The 13,316-nt window shown below is 41.3% G+C and overlaps 1 protein-coding gene across 2 annotated transcripts in view; it reads left to right on the plus strand.

Annotated features, from left to right (window-relative positions):
• Positions 1-13,316, plus strand: part of LOC123932970 (putative adhesion G protein-coupled receptor E4P) — a 37,781-nt gene that overhangs the window by 9,108 nt on the left and 15,357 nt on the right. For both annotated transcript variants that reach the window (XM_045991768.1, XM_045991769.1), the window contains 7 exons: positions 2,608-2,757; positions 5,268-5,308; positions 5,966-6,101; positions 6,626-6,733; positions 9,868-10,052; positions 10,649-10,816; positions 12,644-12,838. In XM_045991768.1, coding sequence (XP_045847724.1) covers positions 2,608-2,757; positions 5,268-5,308; positions 5,966-6,101; positions 6,626-6,733; positions 9,868-10,052; positions 10,649-10,816; positions 12,644-12,838 — 983 coding nt within the window. The remainder of the gene's footprint in view (positions 1-2,607; positions 2,758-5,267; positions 5,309-5,965; positions 6,102-6,625; positions 6,734-9,867; positions 10,053-10,648; positions 10,817-12,643; positions 12,839-13,316) is intronic.

Consider the following 13,316-nt stretch of genomic DNA (forward strand, 5'->3'; position numbering starts at 1 on the left):
TAAATGTGACTGTCCAATTTTCCCAACACCATTTGTTGAAGAGACTGTCTTTTTTCCATTGAACAGTCTTTCCTGCTTTGTCGAAGATTAGTTGTCCATAGAGTTGCAGGTCTATTTCTGGGCTCTCTATTCTGTTCCATTGATCTATGTGTTTGTTTTTATGCCAGTACCACACTGTCTTGATGATGACAGATTTGTAATAGAGCTTGAAGTCTGGAATTGTGATGCTACCATTTTGGCTTTCCTTTTCAACATTCCTCTGGCTATTTGGGGTCTTTTCCAGTTCCATACAAATTGTAGGATTATTTGTTCCATTTCTGTGAAAAAAAGTTGATAGTATTTTGATAGGGATTACATTAAATGTGTAGATCAGTCTAGGTAGCATAGACATTTTCACAATATTTGTTCTTCCAATCCATGAGCATGGAATGTTTTCCATTTCTTCATGTCTTCCACAATTTCTTTCATGAGTACTTTATAGTTTTCTGAGTACAGATTCTTTGCCTCTTTGGGTAGGTTTATTCCTAGGTTATCTTTTTTTTTTTAATTTCTGACTTCCTCTTTTATTTCTCTTATTTTGCCCAAAAGATATGCTTTTCTCTTTCTTCCATTCTTACCAAAGGTGCAAGGACCCCAGGGTATAAAGATCTTGAGGGTGCCAAACAAAGAGACACTTGGAAAATGGTTGAGTTGTCATTATTTCCTATTCTTTTCTTTCAGCCACACTTCACAAGGACCTAATTGTCACCCAGTGGATCACTGAATTTAGTTTTTGATTCTTTATTTGGGTGGTATACCAAAATTTCAGACAATTAAAAAAATGTTACTGTAACAAAACTTTTCCCCTTCCCATTCTTATTTACTGAACAAGTATTTCAGTATTTTCATTTACAAGAATTGATTTTTTTAATATATAAAAATGAAAACTAAGATACAAAATTATACTGAAGCCTGTCCGCTTCTAGCAATGCTGAGACATCCATGGTTCTATTACACTAAAATTTAATTGAACTGATTTAGAAAGTATAGGCTTAGCCATCTTATAAGAAATGCATTTTCTTTTTTCTTTTTTCTTTTTTTATTTACAGCATAACAGTGTTCATTGTTTTGGCATCACACAATGCAGTGCTCCATGCAGTACGTGCCCTCCCTATTACCCACCACCTGGTTCCTCAACCTCCCACCCCCCGCCCCTTCAAAACCCTCTGGTTGTTTTTCAGAGTCCATAGTCTCTCATGGTTCATCTCCCCTTCCAGTTTCCCTCAACTCCCTCTCCTCTCCATCTCCCCATGTCCTTATTCCTAGGTTATCTTATGGTTTTGGGTGCAATTGTAAATGGGATCAACTCCTTAATTTCTCTTTCTTCTGTCTTGCTGTTGGTGTACAGAAATGCAGCTGATTTCTGTGCATTGATTTTATATCCTGACACTTTACTGAATTCCTGTATTAGTTCTAGCAGTTTTGGAGTGGAGTCTTTTGGGTTTTCCACATAAAGTATCATATCATCTGCAAAGAGTGATCGTTTGACTTCTTCTTTGATGATTCAGATACCTTTTTTTTTCTTTTTGTTGCTGAGACTAGGACTTCTAGTACTATGTTGAATAGCTGTGGTGTAGTGGACATCCCTGCTGTGTTCCTGACCTTAGGGGAAAAGTTCTCGGTTTAAATAACTAAGAGGCATTAAGTGTCCAAGATACACAATATAAGCCAAATATACACAAGCACTTAATATGTAAGAGGTTTTAATTTCGTCACTCATTGGTGATTACCATCCTGACACATACAACCCTCTACCTGAAACATACCCATAGCTTGATATAACCCACAGACTAATGGGCAAGTTGCAACTATTGGTTCAATCCACTTACTTGTCCTGAGTCCTCCCAACAGAGAGAATAAGTGTGAGTCATTGGCTCAGGACAACTTCTGTCTGTGGGTCCCTTTGCTTGAACCTCAACTCTGGTCCATCAGATAGATGTGGCAGATAGACGCAGAACACGTGAATATTGCACGTGCCAGGACTTTGACAGTGGGAGCCTCTTGCCTCTCTTGCCTCTCTTGCTCTATCTCTTTCCTTGCTACTTGCTCTGTGTGTGTGTGTGTGTGTGTTAATTTGCTGTATGTTTTGAATTGATTAAACAAACCTTGTGATCTGAGTATTGAAAGAATCACTTGTCCTTCATTCAGGGGCTGGACCTATCACCATCATCATACTCTAAAGCTCCATATGTACTTGGGTCTGTTTCTGGACTTTGAGTCTCTTTCCCTGGACTCTTTGTCAATTCATGTGCCAGCATTCATTTTATTGAGGCTTTAAAGTATGTTTCAGCATATAATTAGACGAGTCCCCACTGCAGAGTTTTTCTGGCTATTCTTACATGATTGTATCTACTGTCTTACTCCTTAAAGTCTAGCTAGATGTTTTTCACTAGGATTGTATTATATTTATACATCAACTGGAGGAGAAATATCACCTTTATGATATGGAGTCATCTTCTCCAAAAGCAGATGCTTATGAATGAGGGTGTGTACTGGAGACTCCCTGTGCAAGGGAAGATAGTACAGTTTGATGAGAATGAAAAATGATGTTTTTCTCTTGATTTGCAGATATTGATGAGTGTACGGCGGGCCTGGCAAAGTGCAAGAAGGAATCATACTGTGGAAATGAAATTGGAAGTTACTACTGCAGCTGTTTCTCAAATCGTATTTTCAACTGGCTGGCTAGATTCATCAAGTCAGATCATGAAGCATGTTATGGTAAGGATTTCCAAGTACTTTCCACCGTGAAAAAGGAGAGGGGGAGGGTAGATTTTGAGAGCTCCATTGATTTCAGGCCAGAGTAAGAGAACAGAGATTTGTCCTGGCCCTTGTCCTGCATCCTACTCTGGTCCCTGGTAATAATTTCCCAGAAGGCATCACCCAAGCCTCCAGCACCAATCAACGACCTTATGCAGCTGCCTTGCAAGAGTATGTCTCCTGTCTGGGTCCCTTTCTTGAGCTTCCAAAATGACATCTCAGATTTTCTGCTGGACTTCCCTACTCATTTCTTCCTCTCTCACTTTAAATTCAATTTCTACATCTATTTATCTGTCTATATACTAAACCCTATGAGTTCACACTGATACCTAAGATTCCCATCCAACACCAGGGCTCCTTCTAGCCTTCCTCTGTCCTTGTTTGTGGCTGCTTCTGCCACACTGAGAACGTGGCTCTCAATGACCACAACATGTTTACCTATTTGCTCATTCCTAGCATAATTCCATGTTTCGAGTTCAATAGATTGGACTTAATTTCTGCCTCTCCCACTTATCAGCTGACTTTTGGGTAATGACTTAACTTTTATATGCCTCACCTGTAATTGGGAATAATAACAGCATCTACTGTATGAGTTATGTATTACTACATAACAATTACCCCAATGGTAGTGGCTTAAAACAATATTTTCTCACAGTCTCTGTAGGCCAGGAATCTAGGTATAACTTCTCTGTGTCCTCTGTTCCAAGGTTTCTCACAGCTACAGTCAAAGTGTTGGGTAGGGATCAGTCTCATCTGAAGGCTCATCTAGGGGCAGATCTGCTTCCAAGCTCACTCACATGGTTGATAGCAGGATTTAGTTCTTTCCAAGCCACTGGACTGAAGGCCTCAGTTTCTTCCTGGTAGTTGGAGAGAGACCACCCTCAGTTCTTAGATATGTCAGCCTCTCCAGCTTGCTTTGTTGTAGCAAGCTCATGAGAATAGCCAGAAAAAGAGTGTGACAAAAGTAGAAGTTGTAATCTTTTATAACCCAGTTTCAGCAGTGGCTCCTAACACTTTTTCTGTGTTCTGTTCATTAGCCGTGAGTCACTGGGTCTGGTCAGGGGGAGGGGGGTTCCAAGGAAAAGTAATTGCTGAGTAACTTCAGAAACCTACTTACCTCACGTTCTGGGTGGAATAGAATCTCCTCCAATTCACATCCATCTGGAACCTGGGCATATGATCTTATTTGGAAAGAAAGGCTTTGCAGATCTAATAAAATCAAGAAGAGGTCACACTGGATGAGGTTGGGGCCCTCAATCCAACATGACTGGAGTCCTTATAAGAAGAGGGAAGTGGGGAGTAGGGACACACACACATACCGAGGGATATGCAAGGGCAGACACAGAGGCTGGGGTTCTGGTACCACCAGCCAAGGGACACCAAAGATGGTTTGCAACCACCAGAAGTTAGGAGATGCAAAGAAGAATCTTACTTAGAGCCTTCAGAGGGAGTATGGCCCTGCTAATAATCTTGATTTTGGACTTTTAGCCTCCAGAACCATGAGGAAATAAATTTCTATTGTTTCAAATCCCCCTCACTTGTGGAACTTTGTTACAGCAGACTTAGGAAACTAATACACCTCACCTACCCATTTTGACTTTTTTAAAAAGATTTTTACTTATTTATTTGACAGAGAGAGAGAGGTCACAAGTAGGCAGAGAGGCAGGCAGAGAGAGAGGGGGAAGCAGGGTCCCTGCTGAGCAGAGAGCCCAATGCAGGGCTCGATCCCAGGACCCTGAAATCATGACCTGAGCCGAAGGCAGAGGCTTAAACTACTGAGCCACCCAGGCATCCCCATTTTGATTATTAAGTTGTGTAAAACATTCAGTGCAGTGCTAGCTACCTAGGAAGGCTCAATAAATATTAGCTATCAAGCTACATAAGCCTGTTCTAGAACCTTCTGTGTTTCTTTGCATGAGATGGTGTGTATTAAGGCACTTTATATGCCATGTGTGTAGACAACTACAGGTGTTATTACTGCTTCTGTATTATTAACCAAGTGAACACCCATTCCTTCAGGAAGCCTCCTCTGCACCCTCCACATTCTAAGGTTTCTCTGTGGGCTCCCAAGGTGTCTTGTCCTATATATTAAGAAGATGCTGGACCCTTGTAATCACTTAATCACTTATTTGTCATTATTTAACTACTGACTTTCCCACCAGACTGCAAAACCCACAAGGGAACACCCTTTGTTTCTTTGTCAACTTACTTCCGTAAGGTTTAGTATTTTTCCTGGCTTTTAGTAGGTGTGCAATAAATACTATTGACTTAGTTATTGAACTGGAGGCCCTGCCCTAATCTCCTTTTAAATTTCTACTGTAGAAGACATTTGGGACTTCTTGGCGGGGACTTGGGCAATGATGGGAAGCATCAAGGAAAGACCCAACTCAAGAGTGATTGGAAAGGGGTGGGGGCCAGGCATGTTAACCTTCCACATTCCACTCAATGGCTACTTTTTTTCCCCCCTGCAGAGAGCTCCAGTGAGGAGACACCATTCGTAGAGAATGGTCAGGTGAGTGAGGTGAAGCTTGGGTCTGGGAGGCAGCTGGCCAGTCTTGCCCTGTTATTCTCCTGCTCAAATAACTACCATGGCTCCCTCTGCCTTTTAGGACACACCAGTTCCCATGCAGGAATGATTTGTCCTTTCTCCCAGGGAACATCTGGCAATGTTTGCAGATGTTTTTTGGTTGTCACAACTCGAGTGCTACTGGGCATCAAGTGGGTAGAGACCAAGGATGCTGCTAAATAGTTATGCCCGGGGACAGCCTCCCACTTATCTGGTCTCAAATGTCAATAGGCATTGAGAAACCATGGGAAAGGTTTTTAGTGCCTCAACTGTTGCTCAAAGACCAGCATCAGAAATACAGAGCTTCACTCCACCCCTTGTCACCACTTCCCCTCCCCTGTCTTCCTCTGTAAGGTACTCTTCATGGCTTCCAGACACCTCATCCTTCAGGCCTTCATGTTCCCATAAACACAATGGAGTGAATGACATGCCCTTCACAGGGCTGTGTGTGGTCAATGAGAAGATACCTATCAGGCCGAGAGTGCAGAGCCTACCCCTTAATCAATGTTACTGCCTTCTGGACTCACCCAACTACATACAAGATATTCCTGCTTTCTCAAGTTTCAGGAAGAGCCTACCTAATTAGCTTTATTTCCTTGAAAGGAAATTCCAAGGAACAAAAGTAACAAAGAGCACATTGCAAAAATGGCTACCCAAGTGTTTCAGAAAATGGAAGAGGTCATATGGACTGAGGATTTAGCTTCTCCAGGGAAGCATGAGAATTCTACTCTTGGTATAGGTAAGAAACATAGAACATTTTCTTTATGACCAAAACATTTTAGGAGGCTGATCTTTTGTCAAACCTTGTGTTTTTGTTTCTGTGACATGGAGAATTCATTCACGGGGTTCTTTTCCAAATGCAGACTTGCTCCCAGGTGACTTTCCCTGGAAAACTTTTAAATGTTTAGCCTCTCTTGCTTAAAAACTTAAGTCACCCCATCACCAGGTACTCCAGTATACATTTTTTAAAGTTTTTCGATCTTTAAATATTATATGTAAAGGCTTGTCCACCTGGTTGCAGCTCTGGGAAGCATGGCCATCCCCTATCTTCCCCTGGGTTGCTGTGGCCAGAGGATGCTGCTTAGACCATTTTGACCATCTCATCCCATCAGCCAGAGATGTGGAAGGGAATGCCATCTAGTCTACCTTGCATGCAGAAAAGGAAATCATCAGTAGGGGGCCTTTCAAAGAAGAGAGTTCTTCAACAAATTTCTTTTGCATGAGAAGCGAACAAAGCAGAACTAACTTCCTTAATGTTTCCAGTCTATGAAATCAAGAGGTGCAATGAGACAAGTGAGAAGACTTTTCTAGAAGCTGGAAATAACACTATGGATATTGACTGTACTGATGCTTTCAAAGGAATTATAGAAGGTACTGTGTTTAAGATGAATTCTCCTGACCTCCAAATCCTAGGCACTATTGTCTCATTTGTAGGTGACTGGGCCAACTTACAAAGCCTTCAAGGCACGGGGGACTCTACATGGTGACCACTAACTAGGCAATTTGGGGGACACAGTTGTGGGTCTTTTGTGATAGGCTGAGGTTCAAACAGTGATCCCTTGGCATGCTTCCTTAAAAGGCACAGGTGGGAAAAAAAAAAGGGACAGGCTGTTGTATGCTCTGTTTCCATGTGATGGTCTGAAAAGGAAGCACTTGAAAGTCACAGATCCTTGTTGCCTTAAACACTCTTTCCCTAGAGAAATGTTTCATGATCACCCTATTTAAAACAGTCCCTAGCTTTCCTTTGTCCTGTGAATTGGCAAACTTTTTCTGTGAAAGGACCAGATAGTAATTTTTTTCTCAAGTTCTTATTTAAATTCCAGTTAGTTAACATACAGTGTAATACTGGATTCAGGTATAGAATTTAGTGATTCATCACTTACATACAACACCAAGTGCTCATCACAAGCACCCTCCTTAATACCCATCACTCATTTAACCCATCCCTCTACCCACTGCCCCTCCAGGAACCCTCAGTTTGTTCCTTACAGTTGAAGTCTGTTTTATGGTTTGCCCCTCTTTTTTCTTTTTTCCCCCATGGTCATCCTTTTGTTTCTTGAATTCCACATGTGAGTGAAATCATATGATTTTGCATAATACACTCTAGCTCCACCATGTCATTGCAAAATGCAAGATTTTATTCTTTTTTATGGCTAAGTAATATTCCATCATATGGATATAGATATAGATATAGATATAGATATAGATATAGATATAGATATATCTCCCACAGCTTCCATCCTTATCCACTCATCAGTTGATGAACATTGGGCTCTTCCCATAGTTTGGCTAATGTTGATAATGCTGCTATAAGCTTCAGGGTACATGTATCCCTTGAAATCAGTATTTTTATATCCTTTGGGTAAATACATAATAGTACAATTTCTGGGTCATAGGGTGGCTCTATTTTTAACTTTTTAAGGAACCTCCATACTGTTTTCCACAGTGGCTGCACAAGTTTTCGTTTTCACCAACAGTGTAAGGGGGTTCCTCTTTCCCTGCATCCTTGCCAAAATCTGTTGTTTCCTGGGTTGTTAATTTTAGCCATTCTGACAGGCGTGAGGTGGTAACTCATCATGGTTTGATCTGTATTTCCCTGATGCTGAGTGATGTTGAACATCTTTTATGTGTCTGTTAGTCATCTGTATATCTTCTTTGGAAAAAAGTTCTATTCATGTCTTCTGCCCATTTTTCAACTAGATTATTTGTTTTCTGGATAAGTTTCTTTCATAAGTTCTTTGTAAAACTAATCCTTTATCAGATATGTCATTTGCAAATATCTTCTGCCTTTTAGTTTTGTTGATTGTTTCCTTCACTGTGCAGAAGCTTTTAATTTTGATGAGGTCCCAATAGTTCATTTTTGTTTTTGTTTTCCTTGCTTGCTTGCGCCAGATGATCGTTGTTATAACTACTCAACTGTGACATTCCAGTGGGAGAGCAGCCATAGATGATATGTAAATGAAAGGGCATGGCTATGTGCCTTATGTACAAAAAGAGGCGATAGGCTGGATTTGATTCTCAGGCCATAGCTTGCCATCCCTGCCTTATTCCACCATCTCATTTAAATTTCTGCACAGCATGTACACTATGCAATTTTTTCTTAAGGTGTTTGTTGTCTATCTCTCCCACTATATCAGCTCTCTGATGGCAATAACTCAGCCTGTTTTCTTCACTGTTCTTTTGCAATATCTGGAACACTGTCTGGTACATGATAGGTGCTCAATAAATATTTCTTGAAAGAGTGAATAAATATTGGGGCACCTGGGTGGCTCAGTGGTTTAAAACCTCTGCCTGCAGCTCAGGTCATGATCCCAGGGTCCTGGGATCGAGACCCACATTGGATTCTCTGCTCAGCGGGGAGCCTGCTTCCTCCCCTCTCTGCCTGCCTCTCTACCTACTTGTGATCTCTGTCTGTCAAATAAATAAATAAAAATCTTTTTAAAAAGAGTGAATAAATACAGTAATGAAAGAGTGCATGAAAAATATTTCAAAGAGAAAGACCTGGTTCTCTGGAGAGGGTGAAATACCTGCTCTATTTTCTCCAGAAAATTCCCAGCTACTGATTAATCTTCACTCCTGATGGTGAGCTGTCAGATGGAGAAGGGGGAGGGAAAAGAGCTACAAATGAGTTGGTGCTTAAAATGGAGTAAATAATAATAGAGGTGGAAAGTAGCTTTGACTAAAACTGGGGATGGTGGTTCACAAGCAATTGCAGTTTAAGAAATGCTACATTGTGCAACAGAGCATTGTATGCAAATTTACCTTCTGTGAATTCGATTATTCTTGCATGAAAAGGGGAAGGCAGGAGGATGGGAGAGGGAGAAAGAGAAAGATAGAGGGAAGGAGAATGAGAGAATGAATTAAAAGAATGTGTCATCCTGCATACCTTTCCTTACCTTTCTAAATTAGATAGCCCAGGGGCACCTGGGTGGCTCAGTGGGTTAAGCATCTGCCTTTGGCTCAGGTCATGATCCCAGGGTCTTGGAATCGAGTCCAGCATTGGGCTCTCTGCTCAACAGGAAACCTGCTTCTCCCTCTCCCACTCTCCCACTCTGCTTGTGTTCCCTCTCTCACTGTGTCTCTCTCTGTCAAATAAATAAATAAAAATCTTTTAAAAAATGAATTAGATACCCCAGAGTGGGCTTGAGATGGAAGATAGGAATATGTGATCTCCTCACTCCCATCTGAGTTCCACCTGCTCTTTTGAGGCCAAATATCTTGCCTCATGGCTCTGATTTGGATGTCTAAGGGCTCATATATATATTTTACAATACATTAATGGATATTTTGCACACATATCTTTTATAAGGTGTGATACATTATAATATGTATTACATATACAAAATGCTGTACCCCAAACCATATACAAGGTATTGATGGGACAACATAAAGGATTTCCAAGGGCAATTTGATTATACGTAATGTTTGCCTTATGACTCTCAACAAGACACTGATTTCCCATAATGTGGATGCCCTCTAATGTGATTTCTCTCCTGTTTTCTCAGATAGAAGTGCAGTTGCCCTTGTCACTTATCAGTCTCTTTGGGATATGCCGAATGGGTCCTTTTTTAATGATGGAAGAGGGACACAGGAAGTGAAACTGAACTCTCATGTTGTGAGTGGCACCATTAGTACGAAGAAAAAAGTATATCTGTCTGAACCTGTATTCCTGACTTTCCAACATGTTCAGGTGAGCAAAATCCAGAGCTGGTTCTCTGTACATTCCCTCAAAGAGGTGTTTTACGGTCCTGCCAAGAAAGTGAATCCAGCTCTGCTGGTTCAGAGTTAACAGAACCAACAAGAAATGTTGAGGCACCCAGAGATTGGCACCAGGGGAAGCTATTATCATGTGTAAGGCCAAATAGGCAATGGAGGGATGGGCGTTGTTGAGCCCAGTGAGAGCTGGAGAAATGCAGGAGGGTTGCCCTGCTGGAGATGACGATATGCTGAAGCAGAAGAAGCATCTAGAAGAAACGCCTGACTTCCTCCTCCTCTCATCTAAGGACTTCTCACCGGTTCCTCTCATTGGTTGTCCCAGTGACAAGGAGCTTGGGTAAAGCAGTTCATAAGGGTCAATCCCTGGGGCTCTGAGATGACCAGAGAAGGACAGGATAAAGGAAGAATAAAGCCCACAGCAGGTGTGGTCATATAAATCTCTTCCCCGCAAGTGTTCTAGATAGTGGGATTTTCCCATTCCAGTTTCCAATGCAATGCATCCATAACTAACCGGTAAAATTGAGATAATAAAACCAGAAAAAGCCCTACTTTCAGGCTATTCTCTTTCAGCCTGGTGGTACAAGAACAAAATCTTTCTGTGTCTACTGGAATGGATCGGAAGAGGGAGGCATCTGGTCAACAGAGGGCTGCCATCACGTGGGGAGCAACAATTCACATACCGAATGCAAGTGCTTCCACCTCTCCAGCTTTGCTGTCCTCATGGCTCTTGTTTCTGAGGTACCAAGATTCATGGCCTGATATCTGACTGTATCCGAGAAACTGTGAGATTGTCCTCTCCGTGTCTTAGAAAAGGACTCTGAGATAAGGAGTCAAGTGGGAGTAGTTTACTTGAGAGGTAATTCCAGGAAGCACCAATAAGGAGCTGGGAAATGAAACAAGAAAAAAAAGAAGCTAATGCAGGAAGCATTATCATGCCGCTCATCACTTTGGGCATCTGGAACCTAATTCCCTCTAGAGTACTCTGGGAATTAGTGTAGGAGATGCAGCTGAGTCATCCTAACAGAACTGCAAGAGAGATAGGCTACCTATATACAACTTCCTCTCAGGCATTGGTTGAAGGCTGCATCTGGGGTCGGGCCATTAACTCTGGCCGTCCATGGGCATGGGCAGAGTAAGCTCAAGCTAGCAGAGAAAGCCCTCAAACACTAGGAAGTTGGGTTGTCAGCCCCTATAGTGGCTGGGTCTGGGGTCTAAGAGGATCGGAAATCAAACATCCGTTACTCTGCAAGAGACAGTTACAACGGGTCAGACAGGAAAGAAGGCAACTGACTGTCACCAATGAAAAAGTATAGGTCCTTGAACTTCCCAGGTCCCAACCACATCTAGGATAAGCCAGATTTAAAGAAATTTACCTAACTTCTTATCTTATTTCTTTAAAGCTCTCAATTATTGAACATTTACTCTATGACAACCATTGTATTACACACTTAAATGCATGGCCTCATTTTCTTCATTCAACAAATTTGCATATGAGCGCCTACTATATGCCTGATGCTGTTCTAGGCATTGAGGATACAGCAGAGAACAAAACAGATAAAGAAATTCCAACCTTCATGGAAATGACTTTGGAGAGTTATGTTGTCCAGTAGGATCACCAGCCACATATGGCTGTTGGGCACTTGAAATGTGGCTAGTGTGTCTTGAGAATGAACTTTTAAATTTTATTTAATTTTAATTTATTTCAATTAAGAAGCAGTGTGAAATATGTTTCCATCACCTACAATTTCACTGGTAGGGCTTCATTTCACTTTTATCACTGAAAATAAAAGTATCTGAATTCAGATGTATTGTAAGCCTAAAATACACCCTGGATTTCAAAGGCTTAATTATGGAAAAAAGTATCAAATATCTCATTAATAAAGCACTGGGTGTTGTGCAAAAAGAATGAATACTGTTACGCTGAAAAAATAAATAAAATGGAAAAAAAAATAATAATTATTTTACATTGATTGTAATTTGAACTGATTGCATTGTTGTTATATGACTTTATTCAATACATTGGACTGATAATACTTTAAATATATACTATTAAATTAATTTGACCTGATTCTTTTCACATTTTTAAAGATACAGCTACTAGCAAATTTAAAATTCCACATATGACTCACATTTTCCTTTTGGACTGCGTCAGGCTAGTGGTTTTGGTTTTTCAACAGCCTTGTGTGGTGAATGTTATTAGTGTACCCATTCTGAAGATGAGAACATCAAAGCTCGGAGAGGTTAAGTCAAGTTGTTTAAAGAACTGAGCTGGGGGGCGCCTGGGTGGCTCAGCGGGTTAAAGCCTCTGCCTTCAGCTCAGGTCATGATCCCAGGGTCCTGGGATCGAGCCCTGCATCGGGTCTCTGCTTAGTGGGGAACCTTCTTCCTCCTCTCTCTCTGCCTGCCTCTCTGCCTACTTGTGGTCTCTATCTGTCAAATAAATAAATCTTAAAAAAAAAAAAAGAAAAAAAAAAGAACTGAGCTGGAAAGCCCATCAGACTCCCCATCAGAAATGTAACTGCAGAATTAGAAACTGGAATTGATTCTTAACTTGGTGGCTTATAGGTGGATCCTGTGCTGACTGTGATCACCTATGTGGGACTGAGCCTCTCTCTGCTGTGCCTCCTCCTGGCAGCCCTCACCTTCCTCCTGTGCCGGCCCATCCAGAGCACCTGCACTTCCCTCCACCTGCAGCTCTCCATCTGCCTCTTCCTGGCCCACCTGCTCTTCCTTACAGGGATTGATCAAACTGAGCCTAAGGTAGGTGATTTAACCAAATCACCTTGTTGTCATCATCAAATCTAGCCATCTTGTCTTGAGGAAGGATGGGGAGAAGGCAAGAACCAGCAGCAATGGTAACAACATGGATGGAACTAGTGGGAATTATGCCGACATAATGAGTCCATCAGAGAAAGATAAATACCATATGATTTCACTCATATGCAGAATTTAAGATATAAAACAGATGAGTAGGGGAAGGGAAAGAAAAATAAGATAAAAACAGAGAGGGAGACAAACCATAAGTGACTTTTTAATTTTTTTTAATTTTTTTATCTTTTTTAAGTCATCACATTTTTACTGCTTGGTTAGCTACCATATAGTACATCATTAGTTTTTGATGTAGCATTCAATAATGTAGTTGTGTATAACACCCAGTGCTCATCACAATATGTGCCCTCCCCCCACCCTCCTCCCCTCTGAAACCCTCAGTTTGTTTCCTGGAGTCCATAGCCTTCCA

Source organism: Meles meles, chromosome 20 (genome assembly GCF_922984935.1).
Source record: "Meles meles chromosome 20, mMelMel3.1 paternal haplotype, whole genome shotgun sequence".
NCBI classification, from domain to species: Eukaryota; Metazoa; Chordata; class Mammalia; order Carnivora; family Mustelidae; genus Meles; species Meles meles.